This window comes from Leguminivora glycinivorella, chromosome 1 (genome assembly GCF_023078275.1).
Source record: "Leguminivora glycinivorella isolate SPB_JAAS2020 chromosome 1, LegGlyc_1.1, whole genome shotgun sequence".
NCBI classification, from domain to species: Eukaryota; Metazoa; Arthropoda; class Insecta; order Lepidoptera; family Tortricidae; genus Leguminivora; species Leguminivora glycinivorella.
In genome coordinates, this window is record NC_062971.1 from 19,451,228 (window position 1) to 19,478,360 (window position 27,133).

Consider the following 27,133-nt stretch of genomic DNA (forward strand, 5'->3'; position numbering starts at 1 on the left):
GGCTCTTGACAAGTAATTATTTAAAGATATTGGTTTAGTTAACTCAAGCAGACTCAGAAATAATGACGCATTTTGTCAACAAAGATACATATCGTGTATTTCGACACTGCTAATGTAAATCGAAATGGCGTCTCGGTCAAACGACTGACTATGATGCACAAGATCGTGGGTTCGAATCCGAAGTTTTTTTTAATCATTTGAACTTTTATGGATTTATTAAGTATTTTTTATTTTTTTAATGGAATATTTGACTATTACTATATTGCTTTCCTATTTTTTATTTTCATACAAAAATACAATACAATCCTTTATTATGCCTTTGTTGATAAAATAAAATATTACACGTCTGGTATAATACATTATACATAGGTCATAGTGTGGGCATAGTATTAGTAAAGTATTGCATTTACTGAGCTGGTTGACCTATGTTATTGTTGTGTGAATGTTTTTCTTCAACAACTAAATGGTTATATACAAGAATATGGGTAGCTTTTGCACATTGTAATTTTTCCTCAGTCACCCGTTGACCACGAACGCTGTAAAGTGTTTGAAACATTGGGATGAATTTTAAACTCATTATACGCGATTTAATCCGTTTTCATAGTTTTTATTTCATGAGTAACTATCGCGGTAACTGAAGACAATATTAACTAAATGGTTACAAATAATAATTATCATCAATATAATCTGGTCCAGGCAGGCAATTATGGTCGCGCGATAAATGATAAAACATCTGGCCGTCCCTATAATCGCACTTACTAATAGTGCGACAGGGACGGCCTGATATTTTATCGTCTATCGCGCGACCATGCTACCCGTGCTGTACTAGCTTTTGCCCGCGGCTTCGCTTGCGTTAGAAAGAGACAAAAGTAGCATATGTCACTCTCCATCCCTTCAACTATCTCCACTTAAAAAACATGTCAATCCGTCGCTCCGTTTGGCCGTGAAAGACGGACAAACAAACAAACACACATTATCTTTGGTGAAACAACGAATTCTTCCACTTCAGATTATAGAGTAACCAGCTTTATACCGCTTTATACAGCTTTATACCGCTTTTGATAAACTAGCTTTTGACCGCGGCTTCGCTCACGTAAGAAAGAGACAAAAAGTAGCCTATGGCACTCTCCATCCCTTCAACTAAATCCCCTTAAATAATCACGTCAATTCGTCGCTCCGGTTTTGCCGTGAAAGACGGACAAACAAACAGACACACACCATTTCCCATTTGTAATATTAGTATGGATTTGACATTATTATTTATATTTAATTAATTATATATGTATAGCCCAATTTCGTCGGGAACAGCGTGTTATGTAATGGCGTCGTTGGTGTACAGTCGTCTGTCACGCCGTGAAGGTGCGTTCGATTCCCAGGATTCTATTAACTTTTTGTATTTTTTTGGATATAAATTTCGTATTTTTTATTGACCGAGCAAGAATGGAGAGCCGAAGGTATCAATTTTATCTTAGAGAACCTATTGATATTATTATTGTCATTTTGATTTTCTATTTATTAAGTTGTGATATAAAACACAACTTTTAACACCCTCGCTAAATATAATATTTTATCGAAATTACTCGACCTTATAGATAAAAAAAGTCCACTTGAGTTTTTAAAGCATTACGTTACTCAGTTAACTATTGCATTTTCATTTACTAATTTAAGATTTCAAAAGCGATTTGAATACCCTTGCTCCATCGAAAATAAACAATTAGAAAAAAAAATCATTCGAATCGTAGTTTAGAAACTAAAATTTATCTATACTTTTTTGGAATATTTAAAAATATCAGATTAGGATATTATGTTAGAAATTCTGAGTTCGACGAACCCAAAAATTATTACCATGTAAGAGAAAGGTTTTTGATTTTTTTTGTGGTTAACGCTCAGTAACTACTGTACGAGTACATATACATTTATGTATAATAATAAAACAAAAAATAGTGTCTCATAGTGTTGTGTTCCTGCCGGTGAGTAAGGCTGCCAGAGCTCAACGAGGGTGTGGGGTGCTGACGACGGGAGGACTTACGGAACTAATTTGTTCCGTCTATTGTCCTTTGAGTCGTCGGCAACCCAAACCCTCCTTTGAACTTGTACACTCCTTTTTGCTGTGCACACGCAGCAAAGGGGAGTGTACAAGTTTCTAATGGGGCGGCAACGCGCATGCGACACTCTTTGAGTTGCAGGCGTCCATAGGTTACCGTGACCGCTTTCCATTAGGCGGACCGTATGCTTATTTGCCACCGACGTAGTATAAAAAAAAAAAAGAGAAAAAGTCCTGGATTCGAACCCAGTACTTCCATGCAAATCATGCGATGGCACGTATTTACCGCAAGGCTATTTAAACAAGCTGTCGCCGCGTGAAATTATCGACTAGAAGGAATACAATAACACTGTTTGTATGTGTGAGTGGTACTTAGAAATAGTGTAAAATAGTAAATTTATCTACATTAAGGGGATTAATGTTACAATGAGAAGTTGACTGTTTGTTGTAATACGTCAATTTTAATATTAAATGTTCGCGAAGCATAATTGAAAGTATATAAATGCCTGTACAACTCCACAAAAAAAATAAGACTGGTAATTTGAAGATTAACGCCATCTAACGCAGCCTGAGCTTCGGGTAACCTAAGCGAGCCACCTTAAGTATCAATGGCTATTAAAAATATTGCATAACATCATCCCCATACAAAAATAGCTCGTACAAAATAAATCGAAATAATTATGATCCTCGCCAAATTACACATGAAACTTAATCCCATATTTTTCTCCGTATTTGTTGGAACGACTAGCACATGATATTACAAAACAGTACGGCATATTCTTTTTGTAAACATATATTCTAAATATGCCGTACTACAACTGTTCCGACTGGCCGCCATTAGCGCACTGACAAGCTCCGTGGCACAATATTGAGGCCCCGCCTACCGTGGCACAATATTCTATGGAACAATATTCGTGGTGGCCGCTGTACACATATGGCCAACGGTTCCACCAACCCCCTTGGCCAAGCGTGTAGAGGGCTACTTGGCCGTAAGTTGGCAGTTGGCGCTTGCGCTTGACAGCCAACCGATTGGTGTCGGTTTTTTGTCCACACATCAAAGGATCTTGGCGCCAATGGCCAACTGCGTTTACACGTTGGCGCTTCATTCAGTTGATCGTCAGCCGTCAGAGAGGACAGTAGTGAAATATTTACGAAAATAATAAGTTTATCTATGTCAATAATAGTGTAGATTTTAGGAAATAAAATAACCTTGCAAATGTTTAATGTATTTCCTAAAAAAGATAAATGTTCTTATCATAATATTCAAAAAATTGTTAATATTTCAAATAATTTAATTTTACTACGGGGTTGTTATTTTTTAATCAAATTTTTCTGTCAACGTCTATGACCTAGAATTTCCTAGACTTTTCCATTCCACGTCCATCTTTCATGAAGAGCCAATGCCAAGTGATTGCTTCGCCAATGTGTAAACAGCGGCTCTTATCTTGGCCAAGGGGTTTCACAAAGGGTTGGTGGAACCGTTGGCCATATGTGTACAGCGGCCAAAAGGATCTTGGCGCCAATGGCCAATTTACTTACACGTTGGCGCTTCATTCAGTTGGTCGTCAGCCGTCAGAGAGGACAGTAGTGAAATATTTAAGAAAATAATAAGTTTATCTATGCCAATAATAGTGTAGATTTTAGGAAATAAAATAACCTTGCAAATGTTTAATGTATTTCCTAAAAAAAAGGTAAATGTTCTTATCAGAATATTCTAAAAATTGTTAATATTTCAGATAATTTAATTTTACTACGGGGTTATTATTTTTTAATCAAATTTTTCTGACAACGTCTATGACCTAGAATTTCCTAGACTTTTCCATTCCACGTCCATCTTTCATGAAGAGCCAATGCCAAGTGATTGGTTCGCCAATGGGTACACAGCGGCTCTTATCTTGGCCAAGGGGTTTCACAAAGGGTTGGTGGAACCGTTGGCCATATGTGTAGGTATATTAACAATCGCTGGGATTTACCTCCTCTAATGTGATAAGGCTATTAGGTTATTATACACGATGAAAATTGCGTAGACTTCGACGACTTCTGCATGCGTGGCATGTGTTATGGCCTTAATGCAAAACGTATGCGATTATCGTGAGGTGTGTAGAGACCTATTAAAAAACTTGTCATAAAATGTCATTCGGTGTCCTGTCATTTCCTGCTTGCTTTTATATTTCGTGTTGCCTTGCCCTATGCACAGATTAATGGGAGGGACAACGGGGTGTGAGAATTTGAGCATTTCAAACACTCTTTTTGTGTATTGTGTACGTAACAAATGATAAATAAATGTCTACTAAGCCATTGAAGATGCCTTCAGCGACGAGGGATTCGACTATACTTAAGATTGCAGTGGAAATGCTAAATGCTCCCGATAAGGTTCCTCAGTTGATAGAATTCGACCAAAGCCAACCTTTGTCAAGTATTATTCAGCTTCTCTGCAAGCCGTGGGGTCTCCCAGATCCCGATAACTATGCGTTACAATTCTCGGAGAGCAACAACCAGAACTACATCACCGAAAAGAATCGTAATGAGATAAAGAATGGGTCCGTTTTACGTTTGGAGCAGTCCCCAGCGAAAACTGTGCAGGAGATACTGTATAAAATTAACAATGGGAATGAAGTTGAGCAAGGTAATGCTCTGACTAAACTCTCCAGTCTAAGCAGTGACCTGACATTTGCACTCGAATTCATTAACAAAAAGGGTTTGACCTTAATTATTTGTAATATTGAATCTGGAAAATTTAAAGGTACTTGTCTCAAGCATGCTCTAGTTACTTTTGTTGAGCTTATGGACCATGGTATTATTTCATGGGATATTCTGGAGAATCAGTTCATTAATAAAGTGGCAAGTTTTGTTAGTAACCAAAGTACAGCTCAGGACCCTAAAGTCATTCAGTCTTGCTTGTCTATACTCGAGAATATTGTTCTTAACAGTTCAGGGAAGAATTCCCAAGTTGAAAAAGAAATAACCATTCCAAGTTTGATCTCCCAATTGCAAAATCCTAATCAAGATGAGGTTAAAGTAATTCAACAAAATACTATTGCTCTCATCAATGCTATATTGGCTAAAGCTGATTTAACTAAGAGAAAAACGATTGCTGCAACATTGTCATCCAAACAGGTCCGTAATGTAATTTATGACAATTTGGTTGGTGTATTAGCTGTTCAAGCACAAGATACAGAGCTGGCACATCAGCTGTATGTGTTACAGACCCTCCTACTCGGACTGCTAGAGCCCAAAATGAGACAAAGAGCTGATTCACAAGAACAAGAATCACAGGATAAAATAAAAGAGCTAAGGAAAATTGCATTTGAAAATGATAACAATTTCAACATAGAAGTTACAACAAGGCGTCAGCTAGGTAGCTTTTCAAAAGACTTCAAGAAACTTGGTTTTAAATGTGAGATTGATCCAATAAAAGATTTTAATGAAACACCTCCTGGTATGTTGGCCCTGGACTGTATGCTCTACTTTGCAAGAAACTATCCCGAAGACTACACAAAGATTGTTTTAGAAAACAGCTGCAGAGCTGATGAACATGAGTGCCCATTTGGTAAAACCAGTGTAGAGCTTGTGAAGCAGCTGTGTGACATATTGCACATTGGAGAGCCACCAAGTGAGCAGGGCCAAACTTACCACCCAATGTTTTTCACCCATGATCATCCTTTTGAGGAACTATTCTGTATTTGCATAGTCCTTCTTAATAAAACTTGGAAGGAGATGAGAGCGACCTCAGAGGACTTTGTAAAAGTGTCCAGTGTTGTAAGAGAACAGATCAGCAGGGCTTTGGCCATTTCACCTAAAGGTTTTGACAAGTTTCGTCAGAAAGTTAACCAACTGACTTATGCAGAGATTACACAGATTTGGCAAACTGAGAGAACAAACAGAGAAGTTTGGGAGTCACACGCTAGACCCATTGTTGAGCTGAAAGAAAAAATAACCCCAGAAATTATTGATCTTATCCAACAGCAAAGATTAGGGGTATTAGTAGGTGGGACTAGATTCAAAAAGTATTCATCAAGAGCTCAGAGGGGTAAAGATAAGTTTTGGTATGTTAGACTCTCCCCTAACCACAAAGTACTCCATCATGGAGATTGTGATGAAAAAAGCACACCAAGTTTAGAAGAACTTGGCAACAAACTGTCAGTAGCCGACATAAAGAGTGTTGTAACAGGGAAAGATTGCCCACACATGAAAGACTTGCGAGGACGGAAGATAAATGCTAGTTTAGCTTTCTCCTTGATTCTCAAGTCGGCTGAAGTTACTTCTCTAGACTTTTTGGCTCCAGATGAGCAGATATTTGACTATTGGACAGATGGTATTAATGCTCTACTAAAGGAAAAAATGACAAGTAAATCATATGAAAATGATCTTGAAACTCTCTTGTCCATGGATATAAAGGTGCGTCTATTGGATGCAGAGGGCATTGACATCCCACAAGACCCTCCACAGATACCGGATGAACCTGAAGATTATGACTTTTACTATGATAATAATTAACGATTTCCATTTTATTCATAAGATGATTTCCAGATTGTATTACTTCCATGTGTATCGAAAATTCCTAGTATTAGTAGTTAAATAAGTTTTAAGCGAAATATTTATTAATTTTAATTATTTTAAGAAAATGTAATCGTTTCCATTTATTCTGACTGAATTTTATCAGCACTTCCACTTAATAATAATAACAGTGGCCATATTCCATATTATATTTTATATACCAAAGATCATGTCTAAAGAACAAGAGAATATATTTTAAAATGTGCGTGTACAAATAAATGTTTTCATAGACATTTTTGTCGTTTATTTTGTCTAGAAGAATATATATATCTAATCCATTATCAAATAACAGCTCTACTGTAAAATCTTATTTTATCAATAAGTTTTCTTTTTAATTAGACTTGCCTAAAACCGGATTGGGGTGCTGTCATACAGGTTATATTTCCGGCGCCGGTTATAGACAGTGATAGAGAAAATGAGGGTTCCGAGTAACCATAAAGGAAACCTTCATTGTATTTAGGTAAGATGTTTATTGTGACTTCATAAGCTAAAAACTCTACATTACATAGCTATGCTGTACAATGCGATGAACCACTTAACATTCTAACATTTCGTAACCTTTATTGTACAGGTATAAGACCCCATTCATGAACAACTAGGTAAAAGTATGGAACCATAAGAGTATGATTCAAAATCAAAATATTGCTTATTAACATGTCAGACAAAATATTAATTTAGAGTTAGGTTCATTAGGTTGGACCAATAGTATCAATAAGTATCTTCCTATTCGTTAGGTGCACGACTCGAATGGTGCTGCCCTTTTCTCTGTTATAAGAACGCATTTACAACCAAATTTTTTCCATTTAGGAAAGTAGTAAAAACTTACCGCGAGCTGCTTGAAAAGAGTATTTACATTTGAAAGTTTTGCATAAGTCGCTACTTGCTTTACGAGCCTATTTTGAAGCGCCTAAATTATGCCCCCTGAAACAAGTATCGTATAAACACTTTCGGTGCCTCTTTTTTGCGGCATACCAGCAAAGGCACGGAATAGAGCACAGGTCTATTTTACGACCTCGTGCAAACACTTTGGTGCCAGTCGTTAGCATTAGGGTAATGGGGTGTAGTAACGCGTCCTAGTAGCACGTCCTTTAGAATATGTGTATTTTGACATTCAACGCCGTTCATTTCACGCACAACGGCAATAAAAACGGTTTTTAATTGTGAGCTGCTGATCGCCAACCGGTAGAATGGTACAAGTAGAGGTACGTAAGTTTAGCGCTGACCGTTATTGCGCAGAAGTCAAAAACAGGTGGCTTAGCGGATTACAGGGGGTGAAGGGTATGCGTCCCCATGCGCAGCTATCCCCTCCACATTTCGCTCAACAACAGTTACGTGCCGCCACTTGTATCTTCTGCTTCGTTAGGAAATGAAACAAATCTCATTTTAAATACTTTACACGTATATTTTAAGTAACTTTGTTTACTGCATCTTGGACACTTCGAACTTTGTGTTGATGATTTCCTCGTCGGAGTCTAGCAGCGGCAGCGTGCTGGTGGGGATGTTCTCCTCGACCCAGCGCAGGTCGGAGTCCAGCGAGTTGGTGGTCGGCTCGGGCGCCTCCCGCTCCTCGCCGGTGCCGGAGTTCGAGCTGCGCATCTTCACGCCGTACGCGTCGTTTACGAACTGCTCTTCTTCTTCTGAAAAACAAATAAGGAGATTGTATGAAATGAAAAACGGAAAAACCATTGACATATATTACTTCGCAAGGACGTTGCATACGGGTGCCAAAAACGGTGTCAGTAACACCGCTGTACAGTAAAGCCGTCAAGCGTGCAGTCTATGCGACCGTTCGGCGTGATGCGAACTCATCAACGGATCGCGTTGTAGCGTTTAGCGTTCCACCAGAGCGCATCAAACGTGAATGTTCAGTTGAAATTATCTTAGCTTGCTACATTATCAAGATCTCGCTCAAGAAAGCAATCATGTTTAAAACGGGTCGTAATTACCGTCATCCTCGTCGTCCGCGTTGTCGAGCAGCGGCGTGAACGCGTAGCGCTGGTTGTTGTTGGTGGGCCGCCACAGCACCATGATCACGGTCAGCACGCTGGCGAACAGGATGTGCCAGTACGCCTCGTCCATCCACACCTCCTTCCAGTCCTGGGGAACAGCTCTTCAATTTATTAATACATTCATACATTAATACATGACGACCAGTCTGGCCTAGCGCGTAGTGACCCTGCTTGCTAAGCCGCAGTCCCGGGTGCGATCCCGGTAAGGGCATTATGTGATGAGCACAGATTTGTTCCTGAGTCATGGATATTTTCTGTGTATAATATATATGTATTTATCTATATATGTAAGTATATCGTTGCCTAGCACCCATAGTACAAGCTTTGCGTACGTTTACGTAGCAAGAACGTACAGGCCGCGTACCCACAAGTAGTTGATGCCACTTCTATGTTGAATGTAATACTACACCACTGTATAGTATATCTATATTAGAATGCTCATCCCGTTACACTAGATGTTACTCTTAATAATCATACATTAGGTAAAAAGCAAAACTTACAGTGATGCAGGGGAGGACGCGGAAGGCCTTAATGGAGTACAGCATGAACACCACGGAGGAGATGACGGCGAAGATCAGCGTGTTCGTGAAGTGCCGGTACAGGGACAGCTTGATCGAGTTCCTGAAAACAAGCATATATACAGACTGTGACCTTGATGTTTCACCATTTTGACAATTATCGCCTGATATTAGACTGTCAAGTATCACGGAACCTAGGGATAGATGTACACTTGTACAGTCAAGGTATATAAATATAAATGCGAAGAAACTTACAAAAATATGTATACATGACTTCATTGCTTTTGGCACTGGTCCCACCGCGAGCTAGTAAACTATGAGCTATCGGCTATAAAAACGAACAAAAGATGACGATGGACTCCGGTGTAAATAAAAGAGACACGGCGATGTTTATAGATACTCGCCCAGCGGTGAGCTATCAATATCGCCGTCTCTTTTCGTTGGTGGTGCCGATTTGCACGGGTAGTGCTTTCCATCTTTTCAGTTCGTTTTTTTATATCATAATTTTCTCTCATAAGCCGATACGTCAATAAACAAGTCATCATAAATGCGGCATTTGCGCCTATCCAAACACTTACATCTAGTATTTGAAATGCAATTGGCTTAAAATGTGATAAAACTACCAATCAAAACGCTTGTTCGCGGTGGGAAGCGGGTGGCCGTGCGCGCTAAATTTAAAGTGCGCTCATTGCCTAGTCTCGGCCGGGGCCGAGAAATAAACCGAGAGAGTTCTCGGCCCTATTTTCGGCCGAGAATGCCGAGACCGAGATCTCGGTCGGACCTTACATAGCTTACTAGAGTGGGACCAGTGCCTAAATAAAAGAGAGAGCGAGCGATTTGTAGCTCATAGCTCGGCTACGTACTATAACTCGCCCGCGCTATCATCGCGTCTCTTTTATTTACACGGGAGCGACTCTCTTCTCTTGCTTACTCGCTCTTGGTGGGACCAGTGCCTAAACGTTAAGGTCGTGGATACGTATTTTTGATTGTCCACATCTATAATGTCATACCTTGACTGTAAGAATCTGTGGGGAGAGAAACGTCGTAGAATGTATTGGACCCCATGCATTTTCCACTAACCACTTTTTGAATAGATTACTTGCTTGTTAGATTTGTGGAGGTCATGAGATAATTGTCAATTTGGTGGCCTGTCAAATATGGCAGTAGAAACAAGCTGAAATATCGGATACGCAGATTTTTTACGCTAAAACCCTTTATTCACTCTACTAAATATAGACGCTAATACTTCATTGTTCAGATACTCTCTGCTGTCATAAGCTAAGGATACGAGGACTACTTAAATGTAAAGAAAATAAACTTACATACAGAAAAAACCCCATGCCGAATTACAGGAGACTTGCTATTTTGTATAGATTTCTTTCACTTAAAATTACTAAAGCACGATTGTAGTTTTTAGCACCATTTAGAAACCAATATACACGTATATTTTTGTCATAATAAAATAATAATATATTCTAACATGTTTAAAGAAGCCTCGAGAGAACGAGCGCATAATTTTGGTCTATTTGCCTTTTAATTGTTATTTTATCTTGTAGCCATTTCATCCGCATTAAAGTTGTTTAACTGCTTACCCCTCCCCTACTTTCAGACGGCCTTGAGTTCTCATGCGATATGCTAGGGACCATCTACACTCATAAGACGCATGTCTTGCGGCGCGCAACGGACGTCTCCGCCACGCCGCCTGAATGTAATTCAAAAAACGTCTCCTCAGTATATTTTGTATAGGAAGGACGTAAGACGCGCCCCCAGGCGGCGCGGCACGCGCCACGTTTTTTGAATTACATTCAGGCGGCGTGGCGGAGACGTCCGTTGCGCGCCGCAAGACATGCGTCTCATGAGTGTGGACGCTGGCTCAGAATGCCCTGGGGGGTTACCATGACGTGCTAAAGCCGTTCAGTTTAGGTTGAGGGAGAGGGACGGAGCTATGTAACTGCTGTTCATATTCTTTGATGAATACTTTTGCATGTTAAATTGTATGTTGTTATTTAATGCATGTTAATTATAAGATGTAATGTTTTGAAAAGAAGTTGCCCGCCGAGTTTCTTGCCGGTCCCATAGTGGATACCCCCCTCCCAACTGAGGGGGGACTGAAATCTTCTCGAGGCTGAGGCGTAGGGTTAGAGCCGGCGTAGCTTTATTTGACGTTCATATGCGCATTGTAATATGCCTACTTGAAAAATAAATATTTCATTTTCATTTTCATTTTCATATAGCTGTGTCCCTTTCTCTCAACCTAAACTGAACGTCTTTAGTACGTCATGGTAACCCCCCTGAGTTCTATACTCCGACCCCTATCTCACTTCGTCAGACGCATTCAAAGATAACAAAGAGACATGCCGCAACGAAATGTGTGTATCTTCAGGCATTTAAATAAATGTGAACAAAATCTACTCTCAGGATCCTTAAACCAGCTAAGGGCACATGAAAACATTACACGACCAAATAAGGAGGTTAAAAATAAGTCGCTCGGTGTCATAGACTTTAATAGGGACTGAGCCTTTAATAGGGGCTGACAAGCCTTGCATGACACTGGTGGACACACAGATTAACAATAGATTAGTAATGTGTAAGAACTGTAACGCATGTACCAATAATTATTGTATTGTATTTTTTCTACTCCCGTGTTGGTTATTCGTCATTTACCGTGTCGTGCATAAATCGTTAAAACCCTACATAAAAGATGCCCGCCCCCGCCCGGCGCCCCGCGCACCCACGCATACGATATAGCTCTTACAGCATTGTTAGTAGCCTTTAAGGGATATAGCGGGCCGCGGGGCGCCGGCCGGGGCGGGCGGCGGCGCGGGGGAGTGCGAGCAACAGGGTGAGTGCAGGAACATTGCAGAGGACAAGTCAAAATACTTATAGGAAACAGTGCGAATTTCACGAAAGTTATTCTAGAAAACTATTCAAAAGTAAGTGCATGGTCATAGAAAAAGTATTGTATGCAACGTTGTTTAACTGAGTCAAAAAATACTCGTGGCGTCTTAATAACAATTTTCGGCTTCGCCTCAAATTGTTACCCACGCTACTCGTCTTTTTTGACCTCCTTTAAACGCCTGTTGCATAAAATACTATATTATGACGTGTAAAATTATAGTTTTATCAATAAATAATTGAATTGAGTTCACACTTCTTTTGTCATACTAAATTTAACCTTATCACTGGGCCAGAAAGGCGTCCGTGTCAGACTAGCAAAAACGGTCCAGATCCTCTCGCACGTGTGACCAGTATTACAGAGATTACTATAGTAGTAGCAGGTATTTTTACCTGTATGCTACCTAGTTTTATAAACTTGTTAAACTATTTTTGTATTAGGTATATCCAGTCGAAGGTATTAATTAACTCCTTGTAACGAATTGGTAAGTCATTTTTCTGAAGCCATTAAACCAAAGATTTGCAATTTAAAAAAACCTTCAATTGGGTATTAATAGATTTGGTAGTAACTTTGAATATTGACTGGTATCTCCAAATTATGACAGTGATGACATCATTCAAATGATTTTGACAGTGGCAATAAGTGTGAGAGGGACACCAGCCCCAATTTTACCCTCTCATGTGGACATACTTTTTGGCTAATCAACTCAATCTAGGTTATCTATATGTAAATCTATGCTCGGTGTATATCCGTTTGGTTTCGTATTTGATCTGTAAACCGACAAATGTTGTAATTACCCGAAAATTTACAAATTATTTGTTAACGTTCTTTTGAATACCTAAAAGTACCGAGTAGTATGTACATAGTACTGACCTCCTCAGTTGCAGCGTGCGCATGGTGTGTGCGAGCGAGACGAACACCCACCAACAGATGGCGCTGTCCAGGAGCGACATGGGCGCCTCGGACAGCAGCAGGTCGCGATTCGAGTCATCAGCCTGCAAAAAAACAACTTGTAAAAAGATGGATCCAGGTTTGGTCAGTAGCATGGATCCCTATTTATTTATTTATTTATTTTAAGGTATGCCAACAGCTATTACAATGATAATGTATCAGTTATGTTAGATATACATTCATTAGGTATTTTAAGCTTATTGCACAACTAATTACAGGCAAACACCACTTGTGTAAACTTCAGTTAAATTAACATTAAGACGATCTCTTATTACGATCCATGGAAGGAGCCTAGGACAAATATATTTTTTTCTAAACTAGTGGCATTTAATAAATAGCATAGGTAAGGGCAGCTACCAAATCCCCTGCTCAATGTTGAAAAAAAAAACGATCTTGGAATACCTTTCCTCATCAGATTAGAAGAAACACAATTTCGTGATGCGAAAATAAGGCACTTTTTAAGAAACTTTTTCTTTTGAGGCCAATCGGTCCCATTCAACATGGATTAAAATATTGTATCGGACCATAAAAAAATTGCCAGCTTTAATCTACAAATCGAGGAAAACTTTTCCCATACGATTTGTATGGAAAAGTTTATTTCTCTATGAAATACTAGTAAGTAATTACCTTGTGGTGCAGCCTCAGCCAGGCCTCGATGGCGGCCAGCACGCCCCACAGCACGCCGGTGCCCACCACGCGCTGCAGCGCCGGCCCCAACCTCGGCCTGCAATAGTACACACTAGTACACTACTTGATCGAAGGTCATGTTGGCTAACCGATCCCGATCGACGATCTTTAAACTAGGTGTAGTATTGAGGCGGGGTCACACAGAGCGAGAAACGTCCGTCCAAAAAGTAGGCGTGCCTCAGGAAAGCCACTCGACGGAGGAAAACGTACGTGCTGTCGCCTACATTAGCCCGTTTGCCGCGCTAGGACATTACCTCGCGAGTAGCGAAGAGCCTCGCTGTGTGGCAGGTACTTTTTGTTTTAGGGTTGGTGAACTTGGTGAGGGCAGAAGAGATTCTATGCTGCTACGCGAACATGGTATCAGAAGACCTCCCCTTGATGTCAAATTATTGAATATTAGCGTTTGAAGAGTTTGGAAAAATATACAGCCTAACCCAATTTTTTGCGGTGTCATCAATTCCGTTCCTCAAAAACATGCACTAATAGTTATTTGTTTTATAAGGGCGCAAAGTTGTTTAACCGCACGTACCAATATTGAGACCCGAGCAAGCGAAAATGCCAATATTGCGTTGCGATGGTTTCAAGGTTAAACAAACTGACACCGAGTGAAACACAAAATTTTTCACCATGCCAACACGAACAAAATGTTGACTATAAAATATCAAACTAAATCAAATCCATCAATTTATTCAATATTTATGATTCAAAATCATCATTTATAGGTAAATTCTACCAGCCAGCTTAAGACATAAAGTTGCAATCTTGTGGATAAAATGGAATTTTGCTATCTGTTTTCGAATAGCAAAGAGATTTACCAGTTGATGTGGCGAAAAACTTTTTTTTTTAAGATAAGGCAAGTGAACTTACTTGACGATGCCGAAGCCGAGCGACACGATGATGACGAGCATGCGGGCCAGCGCGCGCTTCGCCACGGACATCCACTCCGCGAACATGTACGCCTCCGCGTTGAAGTATCTGCAAACAAACAACCATTAGGTATATCTAGGGTTATAGGCAATTTGCTAATTTATCTACAATAATAGCTTGCCTGTGTGGAAGAAAGGGGGTGAAGAATTTCACCACCCCCTTTCTTCCCGTGGATGTCGTAGAAGGCGACTGTGGGATTTGGGTTAAATTGTGGCGTAGGCGAGAGGCTGGCAACCTGTCACTGCAATGTCACGGTTTCGTTTTCCTTCAACCCCTTATTTTCCAAGAGTGGCACTGAAACTTGAGTAGTTGCATGTGCTCTGCCTACCCGTTCATGGGATACAGGCGTGATTGTATGTATGTATGTATGTAATAATAGTTAATATTATAGCTATATGCATAGGTACAGGATAACATGGGGCATTTATATCAGACTTGTATACACTACTTATCATCTTGAAGAAAGTCATACTTGGGTATTGAGGGTGAGAGTGAGGGTTTGGGGGTAGATTTAGGACTATATTGATATGTCAATATGGTTCGCAATAGCCGATTCTACTTTGTGATCTAGAGCATAATAAATAAATAAATAAAATAAAGCGGTAATAGGCTAGTTTCCTACTAGTCAAATCAGCTTCTTTTTAAGAACTGTCAAAACGATTTGCTAATATGGAATTACCAACGAAGTAAGATAAACATGGAAGCCGCTTTTAAGAACATTACCGTTCAAATTCTTGGCACCGTTTAGCACACATACACAATTACGCCTACATTTACACAAGACAATACGTTTACAGGCCCTGTAATCAAAACTGGTAAACAAAACAATAGTCATCTCTTTTATACTAATGCACACAGATAAGTGTAGCTGAAATGCATATAATGTCACTAACTACCAATCAGCGATTTTATTCGGCTAAAAACCTTCTTGCTGTACGTACTGGCAGCTAAGAATTCGCGGTTCATATTTGACTAAAATTTGACACGAAAAGGGATGGGTTTATGTCATACATTAAAGAACCAAGCAGAAATAATTTTAATTTTATGCATATTAAAAAATAACTACATAATTAATTTGTTGTTATGAAGTAACAACCTACATATGAAAATAATAATTATGTCGTACACGTATTCCGCTATAATAAGTATTTTTATGGCTAGATAAATTCAATTTATATCTGTATATCAATGTATAGTCACGTTCAGGTTGTTGTCAGTCACCATCTATTGTTAACAGGTGTTAAACGTAGGCTTTCATTTTATAAATTTTACCTTTTCAGGGCTGGTTTTTCAATCGCCAGATAAATAATATCTGTCAGATGTCAGCTGTCACTGTCATTTATACATGTGATGAAAAGGATAGTGATAACTTTATCTGGTAGATATATTTATCTGGCGACTGAAAAACCGGCTCTTAAATATGTAATTATTTATAGATGTCGCCACCGAAAGATAATAACATAGAACACTACTTTCAAACAAAATGCCAGCCGAAAAGTGGTTCCAAGATCATAATACGCCGTACTGACACCGGACCACAGGTCACGTCTATTTCTATTCTACAACCTTCTAAATTAACACGTTTAGGGACGTTTAGTGACTTCATCTGTCATAGCCCAAAGGAAACAAATGACTACGCGTATGTTATACCATACGTGTCCACGAATGTGTTCAGATTGGCCATTTAAACCACTATGCCGGTGACACAATGTCTGTGATCAAAATAATCGAACTCCTATGCCACTGACACGTATCGTGTGTTTAAACAAGTTTACTGGCCTATGTCAGCCGCACAGCAGGCAGGCAAACATGATCGCGCGATAAATAATAAAACATCAGGCCGTTCCTATCGCACTTACTAATAGTGCGATAGGGACGGCACGGTATCGCGCGACCACACTTGCTTGGCAGATGTATTTAAAAACTTCATATCCCTATACCGCTGGCATAGGAATAAAAAATTGACTTATGCCAGTGGCATAGGAATGAGAATTTAGTATATCTACCGGCATAGTGTAGGCATTTAAGTAGTATAACCTAACCACAAAATTAAAATTTTGAAAAAACCCCCGACCGCGACATAGTGGACCGATTTTCATGAAACATGGCTAAGAACACTCCAGACTAACTCAGCTTTCAAACAAAAAAAACTAAATCGAAATCGGTTCACCCGTTCGGGAGCTACGGTGCCACAGACAGACACACACACACAGACAAACAGACAGACAGACAGACACATCAAACTTATAACACCCCGTCGTTTTTGCGTCGGGGGTTAAAAACAGTGCCGGGGAGAAACGCTTCGAATAAAATTATACAAAAATGAAAGTTTTTAAATATCAATGGCTATTAAAAATATTGCATAACATCATCCCCATACAAAAGTAGCTCGTACAAAATAAATCGAAATAATTATGATCCTCGCCAAATTACACATGAAACTTAAGAGGGCTTTCGTGTTAAAAATAGTGAAATCGCAACCGAGCGCTCGATCATACCGTGTGTGGTATCAAATTAAAGGGCTTTGCGAGTAGTTTATAAATATATATCACATTATAGGACTTTTTCTACTTGGTCTAACAAAATATGAGAAAATGTCCAAAAGTGGAAATAATTGTACCGGTGAAGGCTCGTTTTCAAAAAATTGGCAAAAATCAATAATAGCAATTTATAATCACTAAGGCATAACAGCAATTTAAGTAAACGTTGCAGATTAATTTAGTACAAAACTTACTTCGATATGATGTAGATTTTCAAAGAAATTGTCACTTAATTTTAGGTAATTTCTGAAAAAAATTTAATTCGCCTTAGGCTAGTTTACTCTTTTTCAAAAACTTAAAATAAAAATCTAGTCTGAAATGATTGTGGTACAGGATATACGAATTATAATTTTACTCGTTTTAATATTCAAAATTGTACAAATTTTACAAATAAGATCGACTGATTCAGCTCTATACGTGCGTTTTTCTAAACGTGCATTAGAGAAAAATTCATAATTAATTTAATGAGTTAGTTTTCAATAATCCAGTCTTATAAAAATCAAGATAATAAGATGCTCTAACTGGAACTTGAATTAAATAAATCTATTGGATAACGGAAAGTGTAGTATTTCACCGACTAAAACTATCAATTTTACATTCTTTTGACGTTTTTTTTGAAAGCAGCCTTAATCCCATATTTTTCTCCGTATTTGTTGGAACGACTAGCACATGATATTACAAAACAGTACGCGATATTCTTTTTGTAAACATATATTCTAAATATGCCATACTACGACTGTTCCGACTGGCCGCCATTAGCGCACTGACAAGCTCCGTGGCACAATTTTGAGGCCCCGCCCACCGTGGCACAATATTCGTGGGGTCATTTTTGAGAGCTCTTTAGACATCTGGGTATATTAACAATCGCTGGGAATTACTATGAAATACTGAGGAGTGAAATCACGGTCAATTCATTTACTTTATACCTTTCTCTTTGACTTTAGAAATTATGTTTAAACCACTGTCCATATTTTTTTTTCTTCTAATTATGTGGTGCTTTATTTCGTGCACTGCATAAAACATTTTTAACCGACTTCAAAAAAGGAGGAGGTTCTCAATTCGACTGAATGTTTTTGTTTTTTTTGTATGTATGTTACTCGATATCTCCGAGGATCGTGGACCGATTTTCAAAATTTTTTTTTGATCGAACGGGTGTAACCCCGAGATGGTCCCATTGGCACCAAGTCGGGGTCTGATGATGGGATTTTGGAGAAATCGAGGGAACTCTTCAAATGTTATAGGCACATGTAATGTTCTTAGTGTATTTTTCAAAGGTACACCAGTATTTACGCCTGATGGTAATAATTTTATGTGGCTGAGCTGATGATGGAAGGTCAACTCCTCAACGGTTAGGAGTTAAAGGATAATTCTTTCACTACTGTACATATATTCGGACTGATACATATAATATCACTAGGAACCACTAAAAATCAACAAATAAATTAACTTTTTAACAAAAAATAAAACCGCCTTCAAAAAAAGCGTGTTACAAAACACGGAGAAACTAAAAAGCCAAAAATAATAAACCTTCGAATTCAGATTTCTTATCGGATTGCAATAATCTAAACATCCAAATTATAAACAAATCAATTATTTTTGGAGTCGGGGCCAGCCTGCGTATGGTTGGGTGGGGCAAACAGGAAATAGCAAGGCGACGAACAGGTCTGGTGCCGACTACAAAAATAATTGATTTGTTTATAATTTGGATGTTTAGATTATTGCAATCCGATAAGAAATCTGAATTCAAAGGTTTATTATTTTTGGCTTTTTAGTTTCTCCGTGTTTTGTAACACGCTTTTTTTGAAGGCGGTTTTTAATATTTCAAGTATAGGAAAGTAGCCTAAATAGGTACAGTGCGTCGTTTACCCAATGAGAAAAATTCGGCGACCGCATTAGGTGAACGAGGCAGTGTAATTGCCGCTTAAAAAATTTTACTTCACTTACACAAAAATAAAATGTTTAACAATGTTTTCATCTTTGATTGGATATTTGTAAGCTGGAGATCCCAGGAACTCACCCGGTGCGGTCGATGGAGGAGTATACAGCGTAGTAAGTAGCGCTCTCCACCATGCTGGGCAGCGCCACGCCGCCGATCCAATACTGGATGCGCAGCAGGTCACGCCACTTAAGCGCGCACACCGTGAGCCAGCCCGCGCACAGCACCGTGCACACGGCGCCCATCACGCCAAACAACTGACGATATCATAGACTGTTGTAGGTCGGGTATTATGTACTCACCCGGTGCGGTCGATGGAGGAGTATACAGCGTAGTAAGTAGCGCTCTCCACCATGCCGAGCAGCGCCACGCCGCCGATCCAGTACTGGATGCGCAGCAGGTCGCGCCACTGCAGCGCGCACACCGTGAGCCAGCCCGCGCACAGCACCGTGTACACGGCGCCCATCACGCCGAACAACTGACGATATCATAGACTGTTGTAGGTCGGGTATTATGTACTCACCCGGTGCGGTCGATGGAGGAGTATACAGCGTAGTAAGTAGCGCTCTCCACCATGCCGAGCAGCGCCACGCCACCGATCCAGTACTGGATGCGTAGCAGGTCGCGCCACTGCAGCGCGCACACCGTGAGCCAGCCCGCGCACAGCACCGTGTACACGGCGCACATCACGCCGAAGAACTGATAATATCATAGACTGTTAATGCTTCTAGTTCTTGAGGAGTAAATCACGAGCGAGGTGGTCTTGAACTTTTTGAGGTTTACACAGACACTTTTTTACTTACAAAGACAATTTTTTACTTAAAATTTGGGGAAGACAACTATCTGCAACAGCTCTATACCGAGAGATGCTGCAATACGAGCGGGAATCTATTAGCCAAGAAACACAATCTTGAAGAAAGAATGCCAAGACTATCTGTTTTGAAGTACGATAGCTTCTAGGAAGATAACAAGGATCATGACTTTCTACACTTTAGTTAGTTTCATAGAGGCATAAAAGGCAGTAAATGCGGGTTATTTGTATAGGCATAGTTAAGTGACATCTAGTGACAATTAGGCGTCAATCACGCGTCAACTAGCGTAAATTATCAGTACTGCTACTTGTCAATAGATGTCGCGACGAACGAAGAGTCTAATGCTCACCTATTTTTAGCTACTATTAGTAGTATTAATCAGTATTCTATTTTCAATTTCTTCTGCTTGTAATATAAATTGTAAACTGTTCTAACATTAAATTTTTGGCCGCCGGCACACTGCTGCCACGTAGTATCGAGTAGTGGTACTGATAATTGACGCGTGATTGTCGCTAGATGTCACCAACTATGCCTATACAAATAACCCGCATTTACTGATGTATGGAGTTACAATTCTTCCCTTACTTATTCCTCTATGGTTAGTTTATATGTTTGTGGTACTACTTACCGGTAATAAGGGGTAGATGGCAGCAGATAGGTAACTGCTGCCGGACACCATCTCTATATGCACTGTGCCATTAAACTTAGTCGTACTTAGCACTGCCATGCTTAAAATGTAGATACCCTCCTTATCCACGGTGATAAGTGGGGGAAATTTCTGCAAAAAAGATTTGTAGCATGAAAAATGCATGAAATAAATACAAACACATTATTTCATTTTGTAACAACAAGCACAAGGACACCAGTGGCATAAGGATAAAAATGTTAATAATCATTTGTTGTTAATAATGTCCTTATTGGCGTTTCTAATTAGGTTCAAGTTAAAACTTTGCTTTAACATCTTAACTTAGTTTTATAAGCCTATATATGACTATTATAAATTAACTCCTTTTAAAGACAAGATCTATATAAGAATTGTTTGATCACCTGTAAAGGTAGTCGCGGTGAGACCATGGATAATTGTTACAATAGTAAATACTAATTAATGACAATGTAATGTAACCCATTTGCCACTAACAATAAAGATGTTATTCTGATAACTAATGCAATGACACAGTTCTAAAGTAAAAGAAAATAAATTTGAAAATAACATTCTTAACCAATGTAGCTGAATCAATATAGGTGTACTCACAGATTGTGCAGTGATCCCAGCCTCTTTCTTGCCATCAGCTTTGGCAATAGCGCCGTCATCTGGAATGGGTATGGTGTGCTTGCTTGGGCATGCGATCCTGCGCTCGCCATTGGCATGGGGAAGCATTGTTCTGTTGCCCACATCGCTGGGGGGCTTTGTGCATACTACAATACGCTGAAATACATAATATTGTTAAAAAAATGTAAAATCTGTTTTTTATCATGCAGAAACGTCTGCGAGCGATATTACATATTTTTAAATTAAAGGAAAAATGGGTATTTTTTTTTTTAAATTTTTTATTTTTAAATTAAAGGAAAAATGGAAAAATTCACACCTCCGGCAGGACTCGAACCTGCGACCTTTTTCCTTGCCGGGGCCATCGCGCTTACCAACTGCGCCACGGAGGCCTGCTGGATGTGTGCGAATTTATGCATGCCTTCCATCAATTCTCAACCACCTTAGGGTGGCCTATAACGCCACCCTAAGGCTTAAGGTCGCAGGTTCGAGTCCTACCGGAGGTGTGAATTTTTCCATTTTTCCTTTAATTTAAAAATATAAAATTTTTTTTTTAAAAATACCCAAGTAGTTTTCCAAGTATCTACAAGTAAGTAAAGAGGCATGTCTTAGATCATGATCTAGCTGAAGAGTACAATAGTTCCTATTGTTGAACTTGCCTGTATTAGGGCCCATTTAGACGGTACGAAAACCTGCATACGAGTTTTATTACATTGCAGTATTTGATGGCTGTGCAAAATTGTATGTAACCTCAAGAGCTGGCAATGTAACTAAAATTGCATGCGAGTTCGCACTCCGTCTAAATCAGGCCTTAGTGTTGAGAGCCAATGATGTTGGTGATGTTTTTAAAGCCAAACCTATCTAATCTAAAAGTTAAAAAGGGTCAGACTACTTGCAAATTGAGCCCTAGGGATGTGACAACAATTGACTATACTCTAATACTTATTGTCCTAATAATGCCAAGATCGCTTCAAGAAACCTGTTTCTATTAAATTTTTAAAGAGTGTTTATACCTTTTCAAAATAATGGAAGTAGTCAGGAGAACATGAGCTTTGCTCCCAACGGTATGACACAGTCAGGTTAGAGTCCACATTGTCACAGGCAACTGAAAAGCAAAAAAAAAACTGATGTAACATAATGTAGTTTCGTTTATATTATGATTTCCAAGCAAAATAACACAAGTGAACTTGTAATAAAGACAATGAATTAGTTACAGATGTAGTGTGAAAAGAGTTTCCTTCGTATTTTTCCAGAAATGTTCGTATTTGTAATGCTATTTCAGTCAATGTCAGTACATCTTGTACTGAGACTAACTGAAATAGCATGACATATTTGTATGTTTCCGTAACAATACGAAACCATATCTTTTTGCACTACATCTGTACAAATTATTATTTTTGTTTGTTGTAGAAATTACTGTTGAGTTGAATAAAATTGCACATGACATGACTGCTTACTTTTGGCGGGCAACCAGTTGTTACTCCATACTTTCATTTATAAATTTTTATTTAATAGGTTAATCTGATTCTGATGTGACAAACTGCTATTGTTGAAATCACTATCAACAGAAATAACTTACCTAAAATTTACCAAACACAATGTACATGATATAGAATGTAAATTAGAGTGCATAACAATAACAGCACATAATAAGATTGTGACTTACTTGTTACTATGACTCTGGATTCTTTAAATAATGATTTAGCCAGCGTAAACTGGCATAGTTCCTGAAACAGATATCAAGGCTCATGTAGTCAAAACAAAACTAACAAAATTTATGTTTGGATAACATGATTACATGCAGCAGTAAGTCATTAAAATGAACTAATATTAGTATTGAGCTAAAAACTCATATTCATATCCGATAGAGTAAGATAAAGCGTTTATGTATTGAGTTATGATATGAGTCAGGTAGACACTTGAAACACGACACAAATTGTATATGTTATACGCCCAAAAATCGATGATTAAGAACTTTCGTATTCGCTGCTCCATTACCATGGGAATGCAATTCATCCTTTAATAGCACAAATACAATTAATTAACCAGTACTTACCCCACTCAACGGCAAATCCCATTTCCCAACATCGGAAAAGCAATGTGAAACTTTGACGGTCGCTAATAAAAATACACAGAGTAGCCGTAACATTATAAATAAAACTTAAATTTAAGGAAAAGGAACTGTAATTTATTTTACTCTCTCCCGACCGCCTCTAAACCACATTTTCTTTTCTTTTAATCGCAAAATTCAGCCTTTCCTTAACTCCTTACGCCGCAGCCGCATTTGACAATTATATCTGCACCTAAACAATAGACAACAAAAATATTATTTTAAGGCGCGTTCACACTACACGGTCAAATTGACAATTTGGCTCGCGTCACGTTCGTAGAAGCCTTTGTGATCAGTGTGATCAACAAGTTCTCGATGTGGAACGATAGTCTGTTGACACGAAAAAATATTCTACTTTCAGAAATGTTGCCATGTGATTAGAATTGCTCTTTTATAGTAGAAAATGATAAGCTTCGAAAGACCTTTAGTTTTAACATAAAACCCGCAAAATCTTGGCACTAAAAAAGGGGGCAAATTGAAAGATGTATGGCTTACCAGCCAATGGTCTTTATAAAACGTATGCCTCTCTAAACTTTGACGTTGGTGGAATCATCGACGATCCATGATTCAGCCAGCTATAAATTTTTTAATTGACCTATTATCAAGTAAAATAAAGATGACAGCTGGTAACTAGAGCGACCAAAAGAACACTTAAAAATAATTAGGTGAAGGTTTCATCACTTAAGAAATTTTTAAAATGTATTTTTAAGATTTGTCATTATTTTATTGATACTGTGTAAACATCATCTCCACGGGACAAGCATTTGGTCAGTATTTTTTCGAAGTTGTTAGCGCGGCCCGACGAACTCTGATCGCGTCGTTTCAAAGTTCCTCTTTAGCAAGCAGTGGTGACCGCACTTGTAAAGGCACCAATTGGTCTGTAGACTGTGAATTTACGGAAAAGTCCTAGGTTTCGCCGTACTCCGGGCTTTTACAGTAGCGGTCAGAGCAAGTTTTACTCGGCGCGTGCGGAACTGGATTAACGATTAACGGTCTCGAAGAAATGTAACGGAAGTTAACGAATCCGTTAACATTTTTTACAGTTAACTTAAAAGTTAATCCGTTAACCAAAATGTTAACTTCGTTAATACTAAATATACCACTCAAAATACTAAATATACCACTCCTTGGTGGGTCAGCTTTTTTATCACCATAAAATGGTAGAAAACTAAGTTTTATCTGGCAACATTTAGTGTCAGCCATGGACGATTTCGTGTCAAAATATTTTTGTTTGGTTTATAGTATTTCGCTTTATAATCTGCATTAAATGTTATTTCTCCTGTGTATTTTATATGCCAGTGTGATATAATTTATGAGACAACTATAGAATTCAAAGTTATCGAGAATGTTATTGTGATGTGATCTTCGGCGGCATTGCTGGCCTGTGGTGGCTGTAGTCATGACTGATTGCGCGCTGGTGACCAGTGTAAGCGAACACGATGCCAGTATGGACGTGGGGAGCGACAAGTCTCTCTTCGAGCCTACTGTGGATATGATGGTGAATGACTTCGACGACGAGCGCACGTTGGAGGAAGAAGAAGCGTTGGCGGCAGGGGAGCAACAGGATCCTAAGGCGGAATTAAATAGCCTGCAACGTGAAGGGGACATGCCTTTGGATGAGTTGCTAGCCTTGTACGGCTTAGATAAGAATATGGATAAGCCCACACCCGAACCTGTACCCGAGCCCATTCCTGAAGAAGTAGAAAAGCCAGAGTCTGAACTGCAACAGTTGTACACGGAGACAACAAGCCCCGAGGCGACAAGATGCCTGCGCTCCGGCTCTCGGCCCCCCTCAGAAGAAGAAGAAGACTATGACTACAGTCCCGATGAAGATGATTGGAAGAAAACTATAATGGTTGGGAGTGATTACCAAGCAGGCATTCCAGAGGGTTTGTGTAGCTATGATGATGCACTACCATACGAAAATGAGGATAAGTTGCTCTGGAACCCTACTGTCCTAGAGGAAAATGTTATTGAAGATTATATGAAGAAGATTAGTACTTTAAATAGTGGTAGTGGAGTTGAAGCAGTGCCTAGAGGAAAGCAGCTGCGGGATGATGAAGAAGCTCTGTTCCTGCTACAGCAGTGTGGCCACAATGTGGAGGAGGCGCTCCGGAGACGGCGCATCTCAGCTCAGACACCGGCCCATGCCAGCCTGTGGTCTGAAGAAGAATGCCGTAATTTTGAAAATGGTCTAAAAGCTCATGGTAAAGACTTTCACCTTATTAGGCAAAACAAAGTAAGGACTCGCTCTGTGGGGGAACTGGTACAGTTCTATTACATATGGAAGAAGACAGAACGGCATGATATATTTGCTAACAAAGCTAGGCTAGAGAAGAAAAAATATACACTTCATCCAGGACATACAGATTACATGGACAGGTTCTTAGAGGAGCAAGAGGCTACAGGTGGAACAGGTACCGTGCGTCCAGCATCCCCCTCCCCCATGATGGTTTATGCTCCGTCGTCTGATGCCCAGCCTGACCCGCTGGCTCTAGGAGAGAAGGAAGTGTTCTCACAGTTAAACCACTCTGCGCCTCCGAGGACCATGTCCACAGAAGAGCAGGAACCAGAACATGGCTCCTAATATTTGTTTTTAAAGGCAAGGCCACACTGTTTTTGATTGCATGTACAAAGCATACTGACTTTAGCTTGATTTGATTACTTAGTACTAAATGTGACTTAAATAGTGGGTTAGATATGGTTAGTGTATGCAAGACCTAACTAAAATAAATCATAATAGTACTTGTGAGCTAACTATACCTCATGCATCCAATGATGATTCTTAAGACAGTTTATCTTTGTATGAAGCAGTTATCACGTAAATTTTTGTCAAACAGTTGACAAATAAAATAAAAAAAAATATCATAAAATGTGATGAAACTTTAAATAATACCTCACTTTTTTTTAAAGCTAAGCAAGAGTAAGTTTAATGTTACTTATATATTATTATCATTTGACGCATGAAGATATATTCAAAACTTATAATGACCTTTATTTTAACAGAATGGGATTATGTGGGTGTGAGAGTTGCATTTTTTGAGAGATTCTAAATGTTTTATGAATTCTGTGTTGTCAAACTAGTGTTTGATTTACTTAACTCAAGACAGTAATCTTACAACCTGGAAAAATAGAGTAAAATTTAATTGGGGAGCCACCGTCTGTATAAACCATTTGCAAGCTTTAGGATCTTCCAAATAATACAAGAGCTCATAATATACATACTAATAATGGCACTTCCACACTGTACAATGTCCATCACATCAAAAAAATATGCAAGAGAATGCTGCAAGTAAATAAATATTAAATGCTACATGGGACAGTGACCATGTTAGTTAGGGTTAGTTTTATGATTAGGGTGTGTTTCAGTATACAAGGAGTAATTTTTATAACTGACAATATTTAAGGAGCTGATCATATAGCAGATACAGATACTAAAACATTAATGAAAAGTGTACCTTAATTTTACTCAAATAGAATAATAAAATCACTGGAATTGCCCGATCTACGCGCCCAGCGCGTGACGGACCGCTGTGCGGCGACGTGTGCGCAGTTGCGCACGCCTTAGAGATTTTCACAGACGGAATGAAAGAGGTAAAATTGAATGAAATATGATATTTGTGGTTTTATTATTTTTTACATGTCCAGAAAATATTGCCACTTATCAAATTAACACCCTGTATATATAACCACTGTTAATTGCGTGATGTATTGTCAGTAATTCAAGGGCATATTTTATCATATGAAACCTATAGGTATATGTTATGTATGGACAATGAGGGTAGGGTTTGACATTTGTGTACAAAGTGAGGTAGTTGTGAAAACCAGTCTGTCAACGCGAACCTGGACCAGCACATGTGCTTGGACCCCGAAACTGTG

At 39.0% G+C, this 27,133-nt stretch overlaps 3 protein-coding genes across 5 annotated transcripts; 2 read left to right on the forward strand and 1 right to left on the reverse strand.

The window, feature by feature from the left end:
* Window positions 1-4,197: 4,197 nt before the first annotated feature.
* LOC125225851 (engulfment and cell motility protein 1) lies at window positions 4,198-6,834 on the forward strand. Its single transcript, XM_048129726.1, has one exon. The coding sequence runs from the start codon at window positions 4,328-4,330 to the stop codon at window positions 6,539-6,541; it is 2,214 nt and encodes a 737-aa protein (XP_047985683.1). The 5' UTR covers window positions 4,198-4,327; the 3' UTR covers window positions 6,542-6,834.
* A 1,148-nt stretch (window positions 6,835-7,982) lies between these two features.
* LOC125226351 (transmembrane protein 87A) lies at window positions 7,983-23,441 on the reverse strand. Of its 3 annotated transcripts, none has more exons than XM_048130322.1 (12): window positions 23,201-23,441; window positions 22,811-22,871; window positions 22,158-22,249; window positions 21,130-21,303; window positions 20,506-20,655; window positions 19,368-19,543; window positions 14,530-14,637; window positions 13,603-13,699; window positions 12,898-13,019; window positions 9,111-9,231; window positions 8,548-8,698; window positions 7,983-8,238 (listed from the first exon to the last, which is right to left on the reverse strand). In XM_048130322.1, the coding sequence occupies exons 1-12, from the start codon at window positions 23,291-23,293 to the stop codon at window positions 8,021-8,023; spliced, it is 1,563 nt and encodes a 520-aa protein (XP_047986279.1). In that variant the 5' UTR covers window positions 23,294-23,441; the 3' UTR covers window positions 7,983-8,020. The 3 variants fall into 3 exon arrangements, with proteins under 3 accessions (XP_047986279.1, XP_047986272.1, XP_047986285.1); XM_048130315.1 differs by lacking the exon at window positions 19,368-19,543 and adding an exon at window positions 19,589-19,764; XM_048130328.1 differs by lacking the exons at window positions 19,368-19,543; window positions 22,811-22,871; window positions 23,201-23,441 and adding exons at window positions 19,589-19,764; window positions 22,602-22,653.
* A 943-nt stretch (window positions 23,442-24,384) lies between these two features.
* LOC125226370 (mesoderm induction early response protein 1) lies at window positions 24,385-26,091 on the forward strand. Its single transcript, XM_048130340.1, has one exon. The coding sequence runs from the start codon at window positions 24,654-24,656 to the stop codon at window positions 25,839-25,841; it is 1,188 nt and encodes a 395-aa protein (XP_047986297.1). The 5' UTR covers window positions 24,385-24,653; the 3' UTR covers window positions 25,842-26,091.
* Window positions 26,092-27,133: the final 1,042 nt, after the last annotated feature.

Coding starts and splice junctions, on each gene's coding strand:
- LOC125225851 (XM_048129726.1), top strand. CDS start 4,328: ATGTCTACTAAGCCATTGAAGATGCCTTCAGCGACGAGGGATTCGACT.
- LOC125226351 (XM_048130322.1), bottom strand. CDS start 23,293: ATGTTACGGCTACTCTGTGTATTTTTATTAGCGACCGTCAAAGTTTCA. Junction 22,872..23,200: donor GGGATTTGCCGTTGAGTGGG/GTAAGTACTGGT, acceptor TATCTGTTTCAG/GAACTATGCCAGTTTACGCT. Junction 14,638..19,367: donor TCCTCCATCGACCGCACCGG/GTGAGTACATAA, acceptor GTTTGTTTGCAG/ATACTTCAACGCGGAGGCGT.
- LOC125226370 (XM_048130340.1), top strand. CDS start 24,654: ATGACTGATTGCGCGCTGGTGACCAGTGTAAGCGAACACGATGCCAGT.